At 40.2% G+C, this 25,724-nt stretch overlaps 2 protein-coding genes across 3 annotated transcripts in view; one reads left to right on the top strand and one right to left on the bottom strand.

Annotated features, from left to right (window-relative positions):
* LOC117316395 (NPC intracellular cholesterol transporter 1-like) overlaps positions 1 to 11,098 on the bottom strand; it is a 23,906-nt gene extending 12,808 nt beyond the window's left edge. Inside the window, exons 1-2 of the mRNA XM_033870939.1 lie at positions 10,987 to 11,098; positions 3,515 to 3,674 (exon numbers count right to left, since the gene is read on the bottom strand). Coding sequence (XP_033726830.1) covers positions 3,515 to 3,674; positions 10,987 to 11,067 — 241 coding nt within the window. The 5' untranslated portion in view covers positions 11,068 to 11,098. The remainder of the gene's footprint in view (positions 1 to 3,514; positions 3,675 to 10,986) is intronic.
* Positions 11,020 to 23,629, top strand: LOC117316396 (peflin-like). 2 transcript variants are annotated; one of them, XM_033870940.1, is made up of 5 exons: positions 11,020 to 11,133; positions 13,539 to 13,704; positions 15,196 to 15,348; positions 18,563 to 18,706; positions 21,418 to 23,629. In XM_033870940.1, exons 1-5 carry the CDS (start codon positions 11,035 to 11,037, stop codon positions 21,642 to 21,644), a joined length of 789 nt encoding a protein of 262 aa, XP_033726831.1. In that variant the 5' UTR covers positions 11,020 to 11,034; the 3' UTR covers positions 21,645 to 23,629. The 2 variants fall into 2 exon arrangements, with proteins under 2 accessions (XP_033726831.1, XP_033726832.1); XM_033870941.1 differs by lacking the exon at positions 11,020 to 11,133 and adding an exon at positions 11,348 to 11,377.
* The last annotated feature ends 2,095 nt before the right edge of the window (positions 23,630 to 25,724 follow it).

Genomic DNA, 25,724 nt, shown 5'->3' on the forward strand with positions numbered 1-25,724 from the left:
GTGTCAGCGACAGGTGTAACTGTGTACAGGTGTCAGGGACAGGTGTAGCTGTGTTAAGGTGTCAGGGACAGGTGTAGCTGTGTTAAGGTGTCAGGGACAGATGTAGCTGTGTTAAGGTGTCAGGGACAGGTGTAGCTGTGTTAATGTGTCAGGGACAGGTGTAGCTGTGTACAGGTGTCAGGGACAGGTGTAGCTGTGGTAAGGTGTCAGGGACAGGTGTAGCTGTGTACAGGTGTCAGGGACAGGTGTAGCTGTGTTAAGGTGTCAGGGACAGGTGTAACTGTGTACAGATGCCAGGAACAGGTGTAAATGTGTACAGGTGTCAGGGACAGGTGTAAATGTGTACAGGTGGCAGGGACAGGTGTAAATGTGTATAGGTGTCAGGGACAAGTGAAGCTGTGTACAGGTGGCAGGGACAGGTATAACCGTGTACAGGTGTCAGGGACAGGTGTAGGTGTGTTACGGTGTCAGGGACAGGTGTAGCTGTGTACAGGTGTCAGGGACAGGTGTAGCTGTGTACAGGTGTCAGGGACAGGTGTAGCTGTGCACAGGTGTCAGGGACAGGTGTAGCTGTGCATAGGTGTCAGGGACAGGTGTAGCTGTGTACAGGTGTCAGGGACAGGTGTAGCTGTGCACAGGTGTCAGGGACAGATACATTTGTGTTAATGTGTCAGAGACAGGTGTAACTGTGTACAGGTGTCAGGGACAGGTGTAGCTGTGTACAGGTGGCAGGGACAGGTGTAACCGTGTACAGGTGTCAGGGACAGGTGTAGCTGTGTTAGGTGTCAGGTACAGGTGTAACTGTGTACAGGTGTCAGGTACAGGTGTAGCTGTGTACAGGTGTCAGGGACAGGTATAACCGTGCATAGGTGTCAGGGACAGGTGTAGCTGTGTTAGGTGTCAGGGACAGGTGTCATGTAGCTGTGCACAGGTGTCAGGGACATGTGTAGCTGTGTACAGGTGTCAAGGACAGGTGTAGCCGTGTACAGGTGTCAGGGACAGGTGTAGCCGTGTACAGGTGTCAGGGACAGGTGTAGCCGTGCACAGTTGTCAGGGACAAGTGTAGCTGTGTACAGGTGTCAGGGACAGGTGTAGCTGTGCACAGGTGTCAGGGACAGGTGTAACTGTGTACAGGTGTCAGAGACAGGTGTAGCTGTGTACATGTGTCGGAGACAGGTGTAGCTGTGTACAGGTGTCAGGGGCAGGTGTAACTGTGTACAGGTGTCAGAGACAGGTGTAGCTGTGTACATGTGTCGGAGACAGGTGTAGCTGTGTACAGGTGTCAGGGACAGGTGTAGCTGTGTTAAGGTGTCAGGGACAGGTGTAGCTGTTTTAAGGTGTCTGGGACAGGTGTAGCTGTGTTAAGGTGTCAGGGACAGATGTAGCTGTGTTAAGGTGTCAGGGACAGGTGTAGCTGTGTTAATGTGTCAGGGACAGATGTAGCTGTGTACAGGTGTCAGGGACAGGTGTAGCTGTGTACAAGTGTCAGGGACAGGTGTAGCTGTGTACAAGTGTCAGGGACAGGTGTAGCTGTGTACAGGTGTCAGGGACAGGTATAACCGTGCATAGGTGTCAGGGACAGGTGTAGCTGTGTTAGGTGTCAGGGACAGGTGTACATGTAGCTGTGTACAGGTGTCAGGGACATGTGTAGCTGTGTACAGGTGTCAGGGACAGGTGTAGCCGTGTACAGGTGTCAGGGACAGGTGTAGCCGTGTACAGGTGTCAGGGACAGGTGTAGCCATGCACAGGTGTCAGGGACAAGTGTAGCTGTGTACAGGTGTCAGGGACAGGTGTAGCTGTGCACAGGTGTCAGGGACAGGTGTAGCTGTGTACAGGTGTCAGGGACAGGTGTAACTGTGTACAGGTGTCAGGGACAGGTGTAGCTGTGCACAGGTGTCAGGGACAGGTGTAGCTGTGTACAGGTGTCAGGGACAGGTGTAGACGTGTACAGGTGTCAGGGACAGGTGTTACTGTGTACAGGTGTCAGGGACAGGTGTAACTGTGTACAGGTGTCAGGGACAGGTGTAACTGTGTACAGGTGTCAGAGACAGGTGTAGCTGTGTACATGTGTCAGAGACAGGTGTAGCTGTGTACAGGTGTCAGGGACAGGTGTAGCTGTGTTAAGGTGTCAGGGACAGGTGTAGCTGTGTTAAGGTGTCAGGGACAGATGTAGCTGTGTAAAGGTGTCAGGGACAGGTGTAGCTGTGTTAATGTGTCAGGGACAGGTGTAGCTGTGTACAAGTGTCAGGGACAGGTGTAGCTGTGTACAGGTGTCAGGGACAGGTGTAGCTGTGGTAAGGTGTCAGGGACAGGTATAACCGTGTACAGGTGTCAGGGATAAGTGTAGCTGTGTTAAGGTGTCAGGGACAGGTGTAATTGTGTACAGATGTCAGGAACAGGTGTAAATGTGTACAGGTGTCAGGGACAGGTGTAAATGTGTACAGGTGTAAATGTGTATAGGTGTCAGGCACAAGTGTAGCTGTGTACAGGTGGCAGGGACAGGTATAACCGTGTACAGGTGTCAGGGACAGGTGTAGGTGTGTTACGGTGTCAGGGACAGGTGTAGCTGTGTTACGGTGTCAGGGACAGGTGTAGCTGTGTTAAGGTGTCAGGGACAGGTGTAACTGTGTACAGGTGTAGCTGTGTACAGGTGTCAGGGACAGGTGTAGCCGTGTACAGGTGTCAGGGACAGGTGTAGCCGTGTACAGGTGTCAGGGACAGGTGTAGCCGTGTACAGGTGTCAGGGACAGGTGTAGCTGTGCATAGGTGTCAGGGACAAGTGTAGCTGTGTACAGGTGTCAGGGACAGGTGTAGCTGTGTACAGGTGTCAGGGACAGGTGTAGCTGTGTACAGGTGTCAGGGACAGGTGTAACTGTGTACAGGTGTCAGGGACAGGTGTAGCTGTGCACAGGTGTCAGGGACAGGTGTAGCTGTGTACAGGTGTCAGGGACAGGTGTAGATGTGTACAGGTGTCAGGGACAGGTGTAACTGTGTACAGGTGTCAGAGACAGGTGTATCTGTGTACAGGTGTCTGAGACAGGTGTAGCTGTGTACATGTGTCAGGGAAAGGTATAACCGTGTACAGGTGTCAGGGACAGGTGTAGGTGTGTACAGGTGTCAGGGACAGTTGTAGGTGTGTACAGGTGTCAGGGACAGGTGTAGATTTGTACAGGTGTAGGTGTGTACAGGTGTCAGGGACATGTGTAGCTGTGTACTGATGTTAGGGACAGGTGTAACTGTGTACAGGTGTCAGAGACAGGTGTAACTTTGTACAGGTGTCAGGGACAGGTGTAACTTTGTACAGGTGTCAGAGACAGGGTTGCATATCAGGGATATGCTTGTCTGTGTACATATGCCAAAACCTAGTGTACCTGTGTATAAGTGTCAGCGACAGGTATACCTGTGTACAGATTTCAGAGACCAGTACGTATACGTGTGCCTGTATACAGGTGTTAAACTTCATATAGTTTGGTGTTCAAGCTACAATATCCACGTAGTTTGTACTTGCAGATACCTTTATACAATTGTGGACAATATCGTTGCAATCGGCTTAAAGCTGCTGGGTCAGTCATTGGTTTAGCGGTGCCGTTGTACGCACAGTTTTGTCTGCCTGTGGAGGTGTTCGTGCATTCTCCATACCATATACAGTGTCCACGGTCGGAATCGGCATTGATCTAAATTAATCGTGGTCAAATAAAAACAAAAATTCATTGTAGTTTCTAAATTGATATCAGAGGTAAGATAGTAATATCAAATCAAGTGTTATGGTAAACATTCAAATTGTCAAGATTTTTTTTGTTTTTTGTTTTTGTTTTGTTTTAAACCAAACCGGAGACTTACATGGGGAAATTGTCTCCTCGATTCATTTAGCATGTTTGTAAATGACTGTGAAAAGGAATTTATCATCAATGGTGTTCAGCCTTTTAAGTTGCAAGAGTTATCGTTATTTTTACTTATGTATGCTGATGATCTTGTTTTCCGAGAGTGTTGACCGTCTTCATCAAATGCTAGATGATTTTCTATATATACGAGGGCTGATTGATATGTTGTGAGCCTCATATTGAAGGCTTTGAATTTTGCCGGACATATTGTATTATTTTTCAACATAATCCCCTTCAGTATCTATACACTTTTGCCAGCGGTGTTTAAGGGCATCAATGCCACTTTTATAAACTCCTCTTCTTGGCTATTCAGAAAGTCATCTACTGCATGTATGACGTCATCATCGGATTGAAAGTTGATGCCTGAAATAGCTGTTTTCAGTTTTGGAAATAGATAAAAGTCTGAAGGAGCGATATCAGGTGAATAAGGCGGATGCTGAATCAATTGAAAGCCACAATCGTAAATGGCAATCAAGGCAATGACAGAATCTTTGATCCTATCTCTAACCGATTTTGTCCAGTTTGCAAAAGCCGCTTATCTTGTTTACGTTAGAGTGCTACCTCGTCGATATAAACTAACCAACTGAGACCAGTCCTTGGGTACACAGCCCTATATAGTCAGAGAATACCTGAGTTCCTTGAGTAACTCATTCAATACGAGGCTCACAACATATCAATCATCCCTCGTATCATATACTAAGAAGTGGTCTTGGTCAGGTTACGTTGAGAAAACTTAATTCGTAGTTTTTAAAAAGTTCTCATTTCTCATGGAAATGAAATAATGGAAGTATAATGGTGTCATACTTGGGTCTATAGACTCCCTCTTATTTGAGAGTGAAACACAATTCTAATGGAAATTTTAACGCAACCCAGAAGCAGTTGTTGTCACGGGGTAGGGTAGCTAACTATGCCTGTGAAGTGCGGGGATTTCACAAAGCACCAAGACGTTGAACATCTTCATCTGGATTTTTGAAGAAAAAAAAAAGAAAAAAAGAAAAGGAGTTTGAAGATCCATTCCGGACGCAATGATGGGCTATTTCGAGTAAAGCTGATTTCCTCTTTTGATTTCAAGACAAGTTATAATTTTGGAAGTATTTGTGTAAACTTTCAACATTTTAACATTTGTATACTGAATGCATATTATCGAGATTATGTACAGTAGAGTGCAGTGATCTTAAACAACTTTGTTATATAATGAGCGGTGTCTATTAAACTTGAACTAAGTTATCTTGGTATGCCTGATGTTTTGGCTTTAGTGAAACATGGTATTTCTAAACAGGATTGTCAGCTTTATTTCTCTACTTTGTCGAAGTACCTGGTATACCAACACATTATTGAGATCACGTCTCTTTACAGCCTCATTAAAACATGTTTCTTGAAAAATATAAACAAAGGCACAATCGGCCCGAATCGCTCATTGCTATCCAGTGATCCTTTTTATAAATAAACATAATTAAGAACAAGTGTATCAGAGACCAGATGTATGATCTCAAGGCTTCGTAGTTATTTGAAAAAGATGTCGTTTAAATATGTTGGCCAATCTAAGTCTTCCAATCGTAAATCAAGGTCAAGGTCATCCAATTGAACAAACTTCCAAGCCTTCACCCAAGTATGTTACACGCCAAATATCATATCTCTCTATTGGTTACTGAGAAGAAGCTGTTTAAAGAGTTCAGCCTATTTGACCCCGTGACCATGAAAGTCTTGTCAAGTTCATTTATTTGAACAGACTTTGTAGCCCTTCACCCAGCAGGCTACATACCCAATATCAACTCCATGGGCCTCTTGGTTATTGAGAAGAAGTCGTTTAAATGAGTTTAGCCTATTTGACAACCGTTAACTTGAATGAAGGTCAACTTTATTCATTCGAACAAACTTGGAATCCCTTCATCAAAGTATGCTACAGGCCCAATATTAGGTCTCTGGGCCTCTTGGTTATTGAGAAGAAGTTGTTTAAATGGAAAAGTTGACGACGGCCGGACAGCGGCGGACGCTCCGCCACGGCATCAGTTCTCTTGCTCTTGGGGCAGGTGAGTAAAATTACGTCAGTCTTCACACAAACAGCTTGTAGAAGTTGAAATACAGACAGTAGGGAAATACCTCGTAACTTCAGAGTTTGTCCCTATACTAGTAAGAAAGACTGATGTTTCACACCCAATGTATGCGATGTTTCACACCCAATGTATGCGATGTTTCACACCCAATGTATGCGATGTTTCACACCCGATGTATGCGATGTTTCACACCCAATGTATGCGATGTTTCACACCCAATGTATGCGATGTTTCACACCCAATGTATGCGATGTTTCACATCCAATGTATGCGATGTTTCACACCCGATGTATGCGATGTTTCACACCCAATGTATGTGATGTTTCAAACCCAATGTATGTGATGTTTCACACCCAATGTATGTGATGTTTCAAACCCAATATATGCGATGTTTCAAACCCAATGTATGCGATGTTTCACACCCAATGTATGTGATGTTTCAAACCCAATATATGCGATGTTTCAAACCCAATGTATGCGATGTTTCACACCCAATGTACGCGATGTTTCACACCCAATGTACGCGATGTTTTACACCCAATGTATGTGATGTTTCACACCCAATGTACGCGATGTTTCACACCCAATGTACGCGATGTTTTACACCCAATGTATGTGATGTTTCAAACCCAATGTATGCGATGTTTCACACCCAATGTACGCGATGTTTCACACCCAATGTATGTGATGTTTCAAACCCAATGTATGCGATGTTTCACATCCAATGTATGCTATGTTTCACACCCAATGTATGCGATGTTTCACACTCCATGTATGTGATGTTTCACACTCCATGTATGTGACAGCTAAAACCCCATGTATGTGACAGTTCGCACCCCATGTATGTGACAGTTCGCACCCCATGTATGAGACATTTCGCACCCCATGTATGTGACATTTCGCACCCCATGTATGTGACAGTTCGCATCCCATATATGTGTCAGCTCGCACCCAATATACGTGTCAGCTCGCATCCCATATATGTGACAGCTCGCACCCAATATGTGACATTTTGCACCCAATATGTGACAGTTTGCACCCAATGCAGTAATTGATACTTGTGTGTTGACCCATTTTTGCAGGTGACAAAAAAATGACAAAAAGATGCGTTTTTGTTTCATTTTATTCAATCACTTTATCAAAACCAACTGAATTGTATAAACATTTAATATACCAACGTTTCAAAAATGTTAAGGGGCTAAATGGGGATGATAAAAAATGGCAACAAACGACAGCAACAAAGAATTCGAGGGGAATTTCCAGATTTAAATTACAGACCGATAAGCGACCCTATAGAGGAAATAGTCTGTGATCCTCAAATAGTCGAACATTTGTTTTCAAATCTGAATGTGAACAGACAATATTCACCAAAGAGTTTTAAAAGAGCTACGAATGAACCTACTGTACGTTGACCCTTGGCAGACATCTTCAATAAATCCTAATCACAAGAAAAGTTGTCCCAAATATTGGAGGAGGCAGTTATAACGGCTATATCAAAATAGGATCAAAGTGGAATCCTGGAAATTACAGACCTGTGAGTTTAACAAGTGTAATTGGGGAAACTCTAGAAAAGCTTATTATGAAGAGTCTTGTGGACAAAAATGTTTATTAAGTTCTAAACAGTTTCGCTTCATTCATAGACATTGTTACTCTAGTTCATCAGAAACCCTATCCAATCAATGTTTCAATACAAAACACAATTACTACCATAACACAAAATTTCACCATATTTTCACAGTCATTGATCTTGTTGATCAGAAACCGTAATAAATCAATCACACATTAATATTTTTATCATATTCATTAAGAAATCTGATCTTCAGTTACCTTATCTTCCCCTCCTGACTGGCGAGGTTTTCCAGATAAATTTCCATTTTATAATGAGTAACACGTTGTTCCCCTTTAGATGACTAATGCTAATACACATTTGTACAGCGCATTGTCTAGTTTGCAAAATTACTCTTATATGCTTCGCATTACATAGTATCAAATATGTTATATAATATATCAAGACATTTACATAAGGCATCGTGTGTTTCAGTTATACTGAAGTATAATGTTTTATTTTAAAATTCAGTAATATGATGTCAAATTATATCTAATTTGAAATATTTTTTGACAAAGGGACGAATGAAGTATATAGAGGATATTGAATGGTTTCCCGTTTAATATAACATATATTTCACGAGTATGACAGAATATCGATATTTTCACGAGTGCGAAGCACGAGTGGAAAATATCGAAATATTCTGTCATACGAGTGAAATATATGTTATATTTAAGGGGAAACCATTCAATTTTCTTTTTATTGCATTTCATAAACTGAAAAACTAAATTAAAAACATCGAAAAATTAATAGTGTTAAAAAGTGCGGGAATCAGTAATGACGTCATCTCTTTGTGACGTTACTCGATCCACGTCAACTTGACGGCGCCATTTTGAAAGGACTGATCAGCGCAATTTTAGCGTTTTCTGCTGTTATCGGTGAATCTGTGCACGAATAGCTAACGTCTAGTGAGTATTTTGTCAAAAACTAGTCTGAAAATTTCAGAAATACAGCAGAATAACCAATTTATCTATCTCCGCTTCGATTGGAAAAATCGGCAAGTTTCAACGAGGTGAATACAAAGGTCCGCACTCATTGGTCAAAAACGGAAAACTTATATTTTCATTGCAAAACTTATATTTTCACTGCAAAACTTTATATTTTCACTGCAAAACTTTATATTTTCACTGCAAAATCTTATATTTTCACTGCTCATCGCTGCAGTGAAAATATAAGTTTTATTAGTTTGATAAATTTCTATATTTCACTGACAAAAATGTAATAAAATGTTTTATTTCAAAATATATCAAAATTATGATACGGAAGTTTATATTCAGAGGGCACGGTATGTCCAAAGGGCAATATATGTGTAGACGTGGCTACTACCTGTTGACACGGACACTGCCCCTGGGTATACAATACCATTTACAGAAGAACTCTGTCTATTTGGACACAAGTTATATATTTACCTAAGTATTAAGTGATTTGGATTATGTAATTAACATCGTCCCTAGTATATAAAGAAGCAGTGAGACAAGAGAAGAGAGAGACAGCTTTTGGACCATAGGTGACAGATCCTCGGGACAGTCCCGGCCAGTAGGCCGGGCGGAGACACACTTTACAACTCTCTATCACTGGACATACATTGTAAAAATACCTGCCATGTATATATATACAATGTATATGTATAGAACATGCATATAAATAAATATGAAGAAGAGTCTACGGCGTCAGTCATCATTCATCAATTCATCTCATCATCATTCAACAACAAAGCATTTAAAAACCATTTCATTATAACACGATGGTCAGCTTCAGCCGCAAAGTGACACCCTTATATTCCAAATGCCTTTTAGTCCGATGGCCCGATAGTCCGATTATAGGTAAATACAGTATTAATACATGTGGTATAGCAGTGTTCATAAATGGTTTTATGTAAGCATTACTTGTAACTTAAAACGATTGAAAAAAAATCTTATTTCTAAAAATCATTAACTAGTTTATAAAAGAATAAATGTCAAATGCTTCAAAGGAAACTTTTATAGATAAAGATTTGGCGCGAAAAAACCCAGACACGACGCGAATAAAAAGAGAGAAAATCATGCGTGGCAGGACGACACCACGTCAAAGAGTATTTTACTGATCCCTGCGCTTTTTTGCATGAAGATTTTTTTCTTTCGGTTTCGATTTCATTTTATCACATACCATTTATATATATATATCTAGTTGAAAACTATATTCAACACGACAATTTAATTTGATGTGTTTCGCTTACGTTTTCAGGCCTATTCAATTAATACACAAAGTATCTACAAGTTTTACTATATATTATAATATATTATATATTCTTTCATACTTGTGATACATATGCTATACTCAATGGGAACCATCCATATATGTACATTATGTATATAACAATTTATCTATGTTACAATATTACCTATTTTCGGACTAGTTATCAGGCCTTCGGATTACAGTCTTCAGACTAACGGGCTTTCAGACTTTAGGGTATTCCGAATATATAGCGGTCACCAGGTGCAATGCACATGTGATGGACGACATGATGGAAAATAATGATTCCATTCCGATGTAACCATCATAAAACAAATTCAATGTGCTCCTTACAAAAATCAGGTCGCTCTTTATGAGCAGTAATTTCTTCTCGTATTTCATCCAATCCAAGTGTAGCGAAAACAACCCGGCCTTTAGTGTTTCGCGCGTGTTTTGCCAGAAATCATGTTCATTAAGAGTTAAGATTCTGCATGAGCGACTGCGAAACCAAAGGAATATTTACAGGTGAGAAGATGTGGTTTTGCTTCGAAAGCCTGGCCAGCCGGTACCGTGCACCTGAAAAACTTAACTTTTTCGGCATAGTCGTATAACATTCTTTTTGCCCCGGATATGACGCGACAGGTGGCGTTACAGGTCAAAATGAAGTATGTGATTGGTTAATGTAGCGGTAAATGCAAAATGCAGATATGCAGTTAAAAACGAAACAAAGTTAAGATCGAATGCAAGCTGAATAAGTGGATGTATCTTTTTTCAAATGACACATTGAAAAAATTATATTCCTGATTTAAATGCAGTCTTATTATCACCAAAAATGATTCAAACTGATATAGTTTTGTTATCCGTGCTGAAACGCATTAGTTCGTTGATTTCACCAGTAGATTTACATTATAACCGCCATTGAAACTATGCCATTGATCTTTTTAAAAAGATATTTCTTGTTAAAAATAATCTTACCTTTCCCCACTAAATAATTCGTGTATTTCGACTATTCTATTTCGATTTGTTGTATTTCTTTTATTTGTCTCTGTGATAAACATATCTCTGGTTGGTGCGAAACGTCATTTCTGATATTTTTATCATTTGGGTAGGTCCTACGTCCGGGTGCAAAACAATTTTGGGGCGAAACGTCTGACATTCAAATCAGGATCGAATTTATAGAGATACGTACGCGTACGCGTGGTCCCTGCATGATGAAGTGTTTAGATAAACTTACTTTTTGGGCGAAAAAGAAAATGGCGGCAAACAAAAATGCTGTAACTGAATGAAGATTGAGTCCCTGACAATTCAACATCATGGTTTAACCAGATCAGCTGTACAGGTGCACAGTACAGGTGAAGCAAATATAAGGGGCGTTATCGTGGTGTGTACATCGGTGGTATTCAAATTAAGAAATAAAATTAAAGCGGAATAAAATAAATGTAAAACTATACTTTACTTAAAGATATAATCACAAAATTGCTAAAAGATATTTTTAAATTATCAAATAACATTTGATCATAGAATACTATTTTTTTCAATATAATTACTGATATTACATAAAAAGTTGTTCGCTTCTTAATACATCTGTATTTTATACATTCAAAATGGCGCATCCCTACGGTCAGGTACGTACGGAATATCCACTCCACTGTCAATGTATTTCATTCTCAATCATTGACTATTTCGGGGATGTTGTTGGCTTTTTGCTTTGCTTACATCCGAAAAAAATCCGTTGTTGCCATACATATGTGACAATTTTGACAAAATATTGTGACCTAATTATGCTCACTTCCTCATTCTGTCAGGAAAATGTTCTCTTATGAAGTTATGACAGTAGGCCTACTGGAAGTTGAAAGGAGGCTCGGACAACGTACACAGCCTATTCACCGAGTCCGAGTTGTCCATATCTAATGAAAATATGTTGTTTAACTTCTGTAAATAGTGGAATCACTAAACTTGAACAGTATATTCACCCGTATGAGTATCTTCTAGCCTAATGTGTGACATACAGCCGGCTTACAATGGGCGAACTTGATTCTAGCCTGCCTTTTGTGCCGTTTGCCGGTTTGGAGCTTGCCGTCAGCACATACATTCAAGCAAAGCGGCTTAATTGCAATATGACCAACATTGACTGAAACATATTTATTTTTATTTATTATACATATTTATTTATGAATAAACATATTCCAAAAGCATTGTAAACATCTAACGCTGCAGAACAATCAAAATATCAACATACGTGTATTTTACAATATATATGAATGAAATAGCCTAAAAGACTCAAAACAAGTTGATATTCTTTAACTTCTCATTTAATCTAATCATTCGGTTGAACACTTCACCATCTTTTTTGCCGGTGCTTCCAAACCGGCAGGAATTTACGCTGATCGGCAGGTGCCGAAATTGCGCGCACATATTCGGGACACATTCAAGTAATTGTTCTGCCTATCTGTCTTGCCGCCGGCAAACCGGCACGTCAGAATCAAGTTCACCCAATAAGTTACATTTGGTCTGCGGGAGTGAGGATATTTCTGTTTAAATATGGCTACCATTTTTAATACCGAAATTATGTAATTCCCCATCAAGAAAATCCCATAATCAGATAGGGAAATTTTGTTGAAATATGTAAGAATCATAGCAAAGAATAGCTGTAAAATTTAAAGAATAATTCAAGACACTGCAGCCCTTCATTTCCTATTAATTTCTAATGGGTAGTATTTTCCAAATTCTAGATTAACCTGTGCTTGGTGATGTATGATTTGTAGAAAGGTATATATGGGTTGGTTTTTGTTGTGTGTGTATGGAGTGGTGTAGTTTGTGCTATGATATTTGTTGTTGATTGATCTAGCTGATCTTTGTTATTCCTTTTCTAGTTGGTTTATGTTATTGAGTTAATTCTTAAAGGCATAAAGATTTGTTTGCATTTGATGTTATAATTAAATAGTTGTGGTATTGGTCCCATTTGAGGTTATTTTGCATTGTGACACTGAGCCCCATTCATTGTTCAGAGTTGACTGATTTTAATGTATCGTTCTGAAGTTTGTAAGAATTTTTTTTTTCTGTGTTCGTTTTGATAAGATAGTGTGTACAGTGCATTTGTCTTGATGGAATTTTGTGAGCCAATCTGAGGTTTCATGATCAGGTGTCAAGTGGCATGGGGGCATTTATGTCTTACAGACATTTTCTCTTTTTTTGTTGCATCTAAATCTTGATAAATTATTAATTCTAAACATGTAGTTAGTGTGTGTCATCTTCACTCTTGATTATTTTGTATAGAATATTAATGCTGTCATCAGATAACCTGAATGTACTGTGTATGGTGTATTCTAGGAAGTTATTTATACATTATAGGTATAGGATTGGGCCCAAACAGGTTCCTTGAGACATAAGATGTATTTTGTTTGATGTCTTGCCTTCAAGAACTATTGTTTGGATGAGTTGTGTTAAGAAGTTGGAGATCCATGCAAGTGTATTGTCTGTGTAATGCCATATTATTTTAAATTATACTGTAATCATTTGTGCGAGACTTTTTCAAAAATGTTGGCAAAGTCCATGAGGAAAATGTCTGTCTGTTTGTTATATTTTTGTTTTGTGCAAGGTCTTGTATGTAAAAGATGAGTTGTGTCTCCCATGAACATGTGGAGCGAAAGCCATGTTGCAGATCATGATTATGTTATTGTTTTCTCAGTGTTTGTCTATAAGTGAACGGTTGAGTATATGTACTCATAATCTCTTATTTATGAGAGTATTTGAGACTTAGTACAGAGAAGTCTCGCTTGTTTGCAGCAACCCTATGGCCAGGCCCCTTACGGTGCACCACCTCCAGGTCAGTACCCAGGACAGCCAGGTTATGGAGCCCCACCCCCAGCACAGTATGCCCCTCCCCAGGGTGCTCCATATGGTGCCCCTGGGATGCCAGGACAGCCGCCCTATGGAGGAGCTCCCATGGGAGGTATGTAATCTACAATCATTCATATATGAAAATTATTTAGTTCTTCTGTTTGTATATATATATATATATATATACTGTATGTATATCTATACATTATAACTATTAGGAGGGGAATTGTATTGTACTCAAACATTATAGAGCAAAATATTCTTTTACCCGACACTTTCGACTGCAACTGCAAGGTGATCACAGCGGTCCACTCAACAAGGTTTGGTTTGGTTTTATTTGTTTAACGTCCTATCAACAGCTAAGGTCATTTAAGGACGGCCTCCCATGCATGCGATATGCATGCGTGTGCTGAGTGCGTATGTGTGTTTTGGGAGGCTGCGGTAAGCTAAGTGTTATGTCTCCTTGTGATGGGCGGGAACTTTTGCCGATTTATAGTGCTACCTCACTGAAGCATACTGCCGAAGACACCCAGCAGGACACCCCACGCGGTCACATCATAATAGGAAGAAATTGGAGGAGAAAACCCACAATGGTGGAAATTGGAATGAAAGAAAATGGGGAAGAGCATTACAATTTGAAAGAAACAGTTATTCTTAGCTCTGTTTCTGATCTGGACAGAAAAATATCTAATCATGAAAGGTATTCCAGAATTTTTACCTCAGGGATTCGTTTAAATGCGTTGAGGTATGGAGAGATATAAAACAATTTTCAATCCATTAAATGAAAATTTGGGATTTCTGAAAAGAGACCATCAATTCTTTGAAATGTAGGGAAGTTCTATTTAATTATCAAAACCTCACAGTCAAGTGTACAGGAATACAAAATCATACTGACGATTAGTTATACTAAGTATTTAATTGTTTACCTGGAGCAGATAATGCCATACCACAGGAAGTCTTCCTCTGTGTGTTGTCTATATAGAGTCTAGTAAGTAATAACAATAGGATAGGTACTGGATCCTAACAACTAACAACAGTACAGACAAGTAATCAAATTGTCGAATTTTTGGGGGAATCTTCACATTTATTAAGACACAAGTAACTTACAAAACAATCACAAACAGTCATAGAATATGAAACAGTTCGATAAGTTAAATAAAAAAGTAACGAACTGTAAAATATTGTGTTTGTTTTAGTTATCCCTTTGATAGATAATTCATTCATTCATGTATATATATCGAGAAAAAAATGTATGTCAATGCAGAGTTGGCTATATTATACATTTATATCCATTGTATATCAATAACTTGGTATGCTTGATTGTCAGCAGCCTCACATATCAATTTATTGAACAAGGATTTTTAAAATTCCATATTATATAGCCACAGGTGTAAGTTTCTCTTTATCGCAGGTTATAAGTGAATACTCTCAAATTGATGTCTATATAATGATTTATTATAACAGGGCAAATTTTAATGTGGACAGTAAGTTTCTCTCTACAGAGACAATCTTGTAACATAGTTATTGTGACATCAACTTTAAGCTGTATTGTTGTATAAAATGTTTCCAGACCTTTAATAAATATAATCATTCCCTGTTGTAGGACCACCACCTGGAATCGACCCCCAGGTATATCAATGGTTCACAGCCGTGGATGCTGATCGGAGTGGACAAATTACAGCCATAGAGCTCCAGCAGGCCCTTGTAAATGGAAACTGGTCTCACTTCAATGCAGAAACTACTAGGCTTATGATAGGTAAGGCTTCAATAGGCCATCATTGTCACCATGTAGGTAGGCCATCATTGTCACCATGTAGGTAGGCCATCATTGTCACTATGTAGGTAGGCCATCATTGTCACCATGTAGGTAGGCCATCATCATCACCATGTAGGTAGGCCATCATTGTCACCATGTAGGTAGGCCATCATTGTCACCATGTAGGTAGGCCATCATCGTCACCATGTAGGTAGGCCATCATTGTCACCATGTAGGTAGGCCATCATTGTCACCATGTAGATAGGCCATCATTGTCACCATGTAGGTAGGCCATCACCATGTAGGTAGGCCATCATTGTCACCATGTAGGTAGGCCATCATTGTCACCATGTAGGTAGGCCATCGCCATGTAGGTAGGCCATCATTGTCACCATGTAGGTAGGCCATCATTGTCACCATGTAGGTAGGCCTTCACCATGTAGGTAGGCCATCATCGTCACATGTAGGTAGACCATCAACATCACCATGTAGGTAGGCCATCATCATCACCATGTAGGTAGGCCATCATTGTCACCATGTAGGTAGGCCATCATCGTCACCATGTAGGTAGGCCATCATCATCACCATGTAGGTAGGCCATCATCATCACCATGTAGGTAGGCCATCATTGTCACCATGTACATGTAGATAGGCCATCATTGTCACCATGTAGGTAGGCCATCATTGTCACCATGTAGGTAGGCCATCACCATGTAGGTAGGCCATCATCATCACCATATAGGTAGGCCATCATCGTCACCATGTACATGTAGGTAGGCCATCATTGTCACCATGTAGGTAGGCCATCATTGTCACCATGTAGGTAGGCCATCACCATGTAGGTAGGCCATCATTGTCACCATGTAGGTAGGCCATTATTGTCACCATGTAGGTAGGCCATCATCATCACCATGTAGGTAGGCCATCATTGTCACCATGTAGGTAGTAGATAGGCCATCATCGTCACCAGGTAGGTAGTCCATCATTGTCACCATGTAGGTAGGCCATCATCATCACCATGTACATGTAGGTAGGCCATCATCGTCACCATGTAGGTAGGCCATCATCATCACCATGTAGGTAGGCCATCATTGTCACCATGTAGGTAGGTCATCATCATCACCATGTAGGTAGGCCATCATCATCACCATGTAGGTAGGCCATCATCATCACCATGTAGGTAGGCCATCATTGTCACCATGTAGGTAGGCCATCATCGTCACCATGTACATGTAGGTAGGCCATCATCATCACCATGTACATGTAGGTAGGCCATCATTGTCACCATGTAGGTAGGTCATCATCATCACCATGTAGGTAGGCCATCATTGTCACCATGTACATGTAGGTAGGCCATCATTGTCACCATGTAGGTAGGCCATCATCGTCACCATGTAGGTAGGCCATCATTGTCACCTTGTAGGTAGGCCATCATTGTCACCATGTAGGTAGGCCATCATCATCATCACCATGTAGGTAGGCCATCATCGTCACCATGTAGGTAGGCCATCATTGTCAACATGTAGGTAGGCCATCACCATGTAGGTAGGCCATCATTGTCATCATGTAGGTAGGCCATCATCGTCGCCATGTACATGTAGGTAGGCCATCATCATCACCATGTACATGTAGGTAGGCCATCATCATCACTATGTAGGTAGGCCATCATTGATACCATATAGGTAGGCCATCATCGTCACCATGTAGGTAGGCCATCATTGTCAACATGTAGGTAGGCTTTCACCATGTAGGTAGGCCATCATTGTCACCATGTAGGTAGTAGGTAGGCCATCATCGTCACCATGTAGGTAGTAGGTAGGCCATCATCGTCACCATGTAGGTAGGCCATCATTGTCACCATGTAGGTAGGCCATCATTGTCACCATGTAGGTAGGCCATCATCATCACCATGTAGGTAGGCCATCATCATCACCATGTAGGTAGGCCATCATTGTCACCATGTAGGTAGTCCATCATTGTCACCATGTAGGTAGTAGGTAGGCCATCATCGTCACCAGGTAGATAGTCCATCATTGTCACCATGTAGGTAGGCCATCGTTGTCACCATGTAGGTAGGCCATCATTGTCACCATGTAGGCAGGCCATCATTGTCACCATGTAGGTAATGTTCATATATACATGTAAGACATTGCTAATTCCACCTGGTCTCACTTTATTTTGAAGACTCTAGACTGCTTGATTTATGAAAAACTTTGTGAAAATGTTGATCACAAGCTTAACAGCTGCATTAAAAAAAAAATTTATTAGCTCACTGGAGCAAAATCCAGAGGCAAATTGCCGTTTGCCGCCCTCCTCCCCAAATCCCCATGTGTTTGTATTTGAAACGCGTGTTCCTTCTGACTAGACCTTTCCATTGGTACTATATTTGTAGACCTGCTGACCTTGACTGTGACATTTGACCTTCTTTTAAAAGACATAAGACAAAAGACATTTAAGACATAAATGCCTTCGCTGCCACTTGACACCCCAAAACACAGTTTGGTGAGGATCATGTAAGCGGTTCCTGAGATTAGCTTATTACAATGCATCGGGACGGGACAGGACAGACAAAGGTAACGCTATAATTATACATCCATCCACCCAGTGCTGAGTATTACCTAGCTAAGAAATGTGGCACACCTCTGGAAACTAATCCGTTTGACTATCTGCTGAATACATGAGCCAATCTTATACCAAAGATTACGCCTGCGGCACACACACATGCTCATGCAAAGTTTTTTATGTACTCGACTATCCTGGTTCCTGTTAATACACAGCATGATAGTGATAACCAGAAGTGACCTGGTGACTTCACAATTCTAAAGAATACTGGAGAATACACCAGTCTAATGCATGTCACTGATGAGCTGGCTGGTAATTTAAAAACTAGATACATTAATATATAGGCCTCCCCTACTACATGTGTACTCCTTGTGACAAGACCATTCCACACTACTACATTTGCCTAACTGCTGACCTGGAGCATTACGTTTGACCTATTTTAAGCAACTAATTATTCCAAAGTTCAACCCAGTCAGCGAATTATGTTGTTTCATCATTACTTCCTATTACTTTAGATCAGCTGATGGAGGGCATCAAGATTTACCTGGAATTCCATATCTGTGATTCATATAAATATAAATATTGCTATCAGTCAGGTTAAAGGTAGGTGATAATGTCCTTCAGAAAACTGAATAATCTTTTTCTGTTTTAGGAATGTTTGATCGCGATTTCTCAGGAACTATCAATCTACACGAATTTTCTGCCTTGTGGAATTACATCCAGCAGTGGAAGGGAGTGTTTGAGCAGACAGATCTGAACAGGACAGGCTCCATTGAGGCTCACGAGCTGACTGGAGGTAAGAAGTCTACATGTTCCCAACTGTATCTATCAAATGGATTGCCTGTTTATTACAAAGACCTGTTTTACTTACTAACCATAAAGGGTATTTATTTCTCATCAGGTGTTTTTCTTCTATGAATAAAATATGACATGAAACAAGAAAAAATAGAACAGGAGAAAATATCCCCAAAGTAGAGAAAAAGAAATGCGATTGTAAATAATTGTAAAACAAATAAAATCCACTTTAGATCACGCTCTTTGGATAACTTTTTATGAAGGTGAGATAGTGTAAAAGAGATTATTTATCATTTTCAACTACTTCGATGGAAAAACTGGAGAATAACTGATGTTATATATCACTCGGGGAGGATACCTGATGTTATGTATCAGGAGGATACCTGGTGTTATGTATCGGGGAGGATACCTGGTGTTATGTATCAGGGAGGATACCTGGTGTTATGTATCAGGAGGATACCTGGTGTTATGTATCAGGGAGGATACCTGGTGTTATGTATCAGGAGGATACCTGGTGTTATGTATCAGGAGGATACCTGGTGTTATGTATCAGGGAGGATACCTGGTGTTATGTATCAGGAGGATACCTGGTGTTATGTATCAGGAGGATACCTGGTGTTATGTATCAGGGAGGATACCTGGTGTTATGTATCAGGGAGGATACCTGGTGTTATATATCAGGGAGGATACCTGTTGTTATGTATCAGGGAGGATACCTGGTGTTATGTATCAGGGAGGATACCTGGTGTTATGTATCAGGAGGATACCTGGTGTTATGTATCAGGGAGGATACCTGGTGTTATGTATCAGGGAGGATACCTGGTGTTATGTATCAGGATACCTGGTGTTGTGTATCAGGACGATACCTGGTGTTATGTATCAGGAGGATACCTGGTGTGATGTATCAGGGAGGATACCTGTTGTTATGTATCAGGGAGGATACCTGGTGTTATGTATCAGGGAGGATACCTGGTGTTATGTATCAGGAGGATACCTGGTGTTATGTATCAGGGAGGATACCTGGTGTTATGTATCAGGGAGGATACCTGGTGTTATGTATCAGGATACCTGGTGTTGTGTATCAGGAGGATACCTGGTGTTATGTATCAGGAGGATACCTGGTGTGATGCATCAGGGAGGATACATGGTGTTATGTATCAGGATACCTGGTGTTGTGTATCAGGGAGGATACCTGGTGTTATGTATCAGGAGGGATACCTGATGTTGTGTATCAGGGAGGATACCTGGTGTTATGTATCAGGGAGGATACCTGGTGTTGTGTATCAGGGAGGATACCTGGTGTTATGTATCAGGGAGGATACCTGGTGTTATGTATCAGGGAGGATACCTGGTGTTATGTATCAGGGAGGATACCTGGTGTTATGTATCAGGGAGGATACCTGTTGTTATGTATCAGGGAGGATACCAGGTGTTATGTATCAGGGGGATACCAGGTGTTATGTATCAGGAGGATACCTGGTGTTATGTATCAGGATACCTGGTGTTGTGTATCAGGGAGGATACCTGGTGTTGTGTATCAGGAGGATACCTGGTGTTATGTATCAGGATACCTGGTGTTATGTATCAGGGAGGATACCTGGTGTTATGTATCAGGGAGGATACCCGTTGTTATGTATCAGGAGGATACCTGGTGTTATGTATCGGGATACCTGGTGTTGTGTATCAGGGAGGATACCTGGTGTTATGTATCAGGAGGATACCTGGTGTTATGTATCAGGGAGGATACCTGGTGTTATGTATCAGGGAGGATACCTGGTGTTATGTATCAGGAGGATACCTGGTGTTATGTATCGGGGAGGATACCTGGTGTTATGTATCAGGGAGGATACCTGGTGTTATGTATCAGGAGGATACCTGGTGTTATGTATCGGGGAGGATACCTGGTGTTATGTATCAGGAGGATACCTGGTGTTATGTATCAGGGAGGATACCTGGTGTTATGTATCAGGGAGGATACCCGGTGTTATGTATCAGGGAGGATACCCGGTGTTATGTATCAGGAGGATACCTGGTGTTATGTATCAGGGAGGATACCTGGTGTTATGTATCAGGAGGATACCTGGTGTGATGTATCAGGGAGGATACCTGGTGTTATGTATCTGGATCGGGGATACCTGGTGTTATGTATCAGGGAGGATACCTGGTGTTGTGTATCAGGGAGGATACCTGGTGTTATGTATCAGGGAGGATACCTGGTGTTATGTATCTGGGGGATACCTGGTGTTATGTATCAGGGAGGATACCTGGTGTTATGTATCAGGATACCTGGTGTTATGTATCAGGGAGGATACCTGGTGTTATGTATCAGGATACCTGGTGTTATGTATCAGGGAGGATACCTGGTGTTATGTATCAGGAGGATATCTGGTGTTATGTATCAGGATACCTGGTGTTATATATCAGGGAGGATACCTGGTGTTATGTATCTGGAGGATACCTGTTATTATGTATCGGGGAGGATACCTGGTGTTATGTATCAGGAGGATACCTGGTGTTATGTATCAGGGAGGATACCTGGTGTTATGTATCAGGATACCTGGTGTTGTGTATCAGGGAGGATACCTGGTGTTATGTATCTGGAGGATACCTGGTGTAATGTATCAGGGAGGATACCTGCAGGTGTTATGTATATATATATGGCCTGATACATGTAAATATATAAAGTTAATAATACTCTTCTTTCCGTTGCAGCTTTCCAGAGAATGGGCTACAGTGTATCACCACAATTTGCTACCCTAGTCGTTTGTAAGTTTGACACGATGGGCCGAAGACAACTAACACTGGATAACTTCATTCAAGCATGTGTGATGTTAAAAACACTGACAGACAATTTCATGTCACGTGACCCACAGAGGCAAGGCAATATAAGATTAAGTTACGAGGACTTCATGTGTTTGGCAGTGGCCAATAAGCCATAGATGTTTTTCCTAAGCTCAGAGTACTGTAGAATTTATTTTTAAACATAATTAATTAGTTGTTTCAGAAATTTATGAACTCATTTACTAGATATCCTTATTGATTTTTTTTTTCTAAGCTTATACATGTTGTTTGAAATATGAAATTACTGATTAGAAGGTTGAAAATATTCAATGTATTATTAAGAATTATATGCATCCTTGTTAATACAGCAATAGGTTGACATAATTAAGTTTGGGCCCTGACTGATAATCCCGGCTGTTCACAGGACAAATAACACAGAAAACAAACAAACTTACTGATGTCTTTTCTAAGCTTCTGTAAGCTGTTAAGAGAAATTAATGAATAATTTTGTATTCTATAAGCACTTTGTGGTCACCATGTACAGGTACTTAATATACTGTTTATATTCTTATCAGCATTATGGATAGGGAAAAGTCATGGGAAGAAGTCTTACACTGAAAAATTAAATTGTTGGCGTTTGAAAAATTAAATTGTTGGTGTTTGAAAACAAATACCTGCTTTACCAAACACAAGTCTTTGATATGAAGTGTAATATTTATAAAACATACATGATTGTTTTCGTATTTTAAGAAAAAGTTCAAAAATAAGAATTTGATACGTGATGCATGTACATTGTTAGAAATTAACAAAGTCAAATTAATACTGCTGCCTTTCACATCACTTTAAAAATTGTGTGTGTTTTTTGTAGGTTAAGGGTATATACTGCCTTCTATACATGTGATTTGTGATAGATATTAAGATACAAATGTCTCTTGATCTTAAAAAAACCCCACAGCAATCAATTCAAATTACCTAAACGCAATTTGTTTTCTCAGATAATTAAGAGAGTTATGTCCCTTGGTCTGTCTCGGATAAGTAGGAGAGTTATGTCCCTTGGTCTGCTGCTACAGTAACCATGGTACTACATACATACACTGTGGGCTGGAATTCATTTTATTTCCCTGCAGAGTATAAGACATAAGATGTCCATTTATACAAGATCAATAATAGCAATGCCTGTACAGTATTGGACTAACAATGACTGGTACAATAGGGGGTTCAATAACTTACATTGAGGAACCAATCTTGTTACATATACATTGATAACTATTATGATTTTAATCATGATTTGTTTGGAGTTTAAACAAAACAGTAGCAATTAACTGCTATAAAACAGTGTTATTACTTATTATTTAGACCTAGTTGTAATATATATGGTCCTCTAAATACATATTGTCCATTCATCAGTGGTCTAGTGTCTTCATTAATTGTGGGTTGTTTTTTTTAATAAAATTCTCACCTTTATAAAGAACCATGAAATCCGAGATAATTTTGAGTTTCAGGGTTGTAGGTCAAGGTGACTTCCACTACATGTATTTTAAGAAATTCTATTTTGGCATATTTTAGCCGAGGGTTGAGATTTTGTGTGATGTCCACCATTTAAGGTTAGATCCAGTACCCTAAAACTAAGCAGTTGACAACATTTCAACTGAATTAAATGATGTAGCTTCTATAATTTGACCAATTTACATGAATTGACATGTCACCATATTTGGGTGACAAAACCTTTATCGTCCTCACTGTATTTGACAAATCCCTGGCCTTTGAAGAGCAGTAGACAGCTTACCATTAACAGGATCTGGTCAGAATTTTGGAGCCCACAATTTGGGTCAGTTTTAGGGGTTGTACCAATAAGACCTTTTAGATGTTTCCAATGCTTTGTTGATATTGTTTTTGTAATATTCACATCCTTTTCTCTGAGAATGTTTTTTTCTGATACAAATGTATGTGTGCATATTGTTTGTAAATGTGATTATTTGGTCTGACCTGGTACTACATGTATGTATGTGAAAACATGTGATCTGTGTCTTTGTCACCTACATATATCTACCTAGAGAATCTGTATATACTAGTTATACATAATATCAATTGTATACGATTGATTATGAAAATGGAATGATAATAAAGAACCCTATCTAAACAATTTTACATTTTATTTACATAATCTGACAGAAATGACCTATGGATGAATTCTGTTTCGTCTGTCCATACGGGCTGCCAAGATTGTGCAAACTTGTCATATTTTCAACCTCATCATAACTGCTTCATAAACTTTGTCTTAAGTTTGGATTCATCCTTGATACTTTGTTGAATTTCAGAAGTCACTAAGAAAAATAACAACGCAAATATTGTGTGGGATAAAATGACAAAAATCAGTAATGTTATAAAATCTTCAGTTAGAAGTGGCTGGAACTGTAGCTGGATGAACCAAACTTAAAGTATTGATAGAGTATAAAGCGACACTGGAGGACAAATCTTTCCACCAGACTGAAGCACAACAAGATTATTTAAGTCCATCAAATAATTCACGGATTATCACCGTCCTATCTCGCTGATCTACTTCCACTGCGCCAACCTGACATGCATATCCATTACACAAGGGATAGGGGCCGCGGTGGCCGAGTGGTTAAGGTGCACCGACACTTTATCACTAGCCCTCCACCTCTGGTTTGCGAGTTCGAAACCTACATGGGGCAGTTGCCAGGTACTGACCGTAGGCCGGTGGATTTTCTCCGGGTACTCCGGCTTAGGACGTTAAACAAAAACAAACCAAACAAACTTATACAAGAGATACAGAAAGCTTCCGTTCAGTTGCGTGTAGAACACAGTTATACAAAGACTCTTTTCTATCTTCATCTATTGATCTCTGGAATTCCCCGCCTTCACGTGTAAAAATTATCCATCACTTTATAAATAGCTCTACACCCTATTAATGGCCACAGACTAGAACATTCCAGGATTATGAATGCAATGCAGTACTCTCAAGGATCACCTTTTAGAAGAAAGAAGTCGTTGATGAAGTCCTATTTGTGATTGTGGTACCGAAAACATAACAAATGAGCATTTTCGCCTATAATGTCCGAATTAAACCAGATGTAGACAACTTTTTCTTGACCATCCTCTTCCTGTGGAATACGTAGGCGTCCTACATTTGGCGATATATCCACAGGTGCCTGACTCGTTTTATAAAATAATAACATACAAGAGTACATATAAATGAGGTCATATGTACTCTTATATGTTATTATTTTATAAAACGAGTCAGGCACCTGTGATATATCGTTATCCTTCTGGGAAATGAAACTACATTTTGTAATTGCAAACTAAACTTGACCACAGGGGTTCGTCACAAATGCTATGACGTATGGTATGGGTCTTGTAGGGATACATGTCCCTACACAACACATCCCATATATGTCATACCCTTTGTAACAAGCCCCTGTGGTTCGATCTTCAGGAGAGGGATACTGCTAACACTTTACTCCAACAAGGCTAGAGGATAACACGGCGAGAAACTTATGACAGGGCATCAGAACCAAAAAACAGCCAGAGACCTTTAGCTAGCTGAAGTACTAACACTTCAGTTCTTCTTGTATTTTTATTATAGGCACATTTCCATGAGATTCTGTACGTTTATGACCACTTTTCTCTCAATTTCTCTCATTTCTTGAGTAATTTTACGAGGGTATATGTAATATTTTAGGAGACTGGCCAACGTTCTCTCGGCGAGTTACAGCACAGTTCACAACTACGAAGATATCAACTCGAATTTCCTACTCGCAAATCGCATTTCTCAACTCAAAACTTAAACAATGGCACTTTCCAACTCGCAATTCGCCCTTTCCGATTCGTAACCGGTATTTCTCAACTCGTTACATGCACGTTCTAATTCCAAACTAGCATAACCCCAAATCGCAACCCTCATTTCTTATGCAACTGACGCTTTCAAATTCGAATATCCTTACTCACAATTCTCATTTCTCAACTCATAATTCGCACTTTTCGATTCGCGATTTCCAACTCTCATTACTTCACTTTCTACTCGCAGAATCGCACTTTCCGATTCCCAACTCGCACTTGGAACCGCATCTCTCAACTTGTAACTGACATTTTCGACCTCGTCACAACTGGATTGATATTTCTCCACGAATAAATGACAACTTGGTTTGCAATACTGGCGTTGTTGTAACATACAGTAGCTGTGGTGACCAGGGACTCTGTTACCTCGAGAGTGGTTT

Source organism: Pecten maximus, chromosome 18 (assembly GCF_902652985.1).
Source record: "Pecten maximus chromosome 18, xPecMax1.1, whole genome shotgun sequence".
Taxonomy (NCBI): Eukaryota; Metazoa; Mollusca; class Bivalvia; order Pectinida; family Pectinidae; genus Pecten; species Pecten maximus.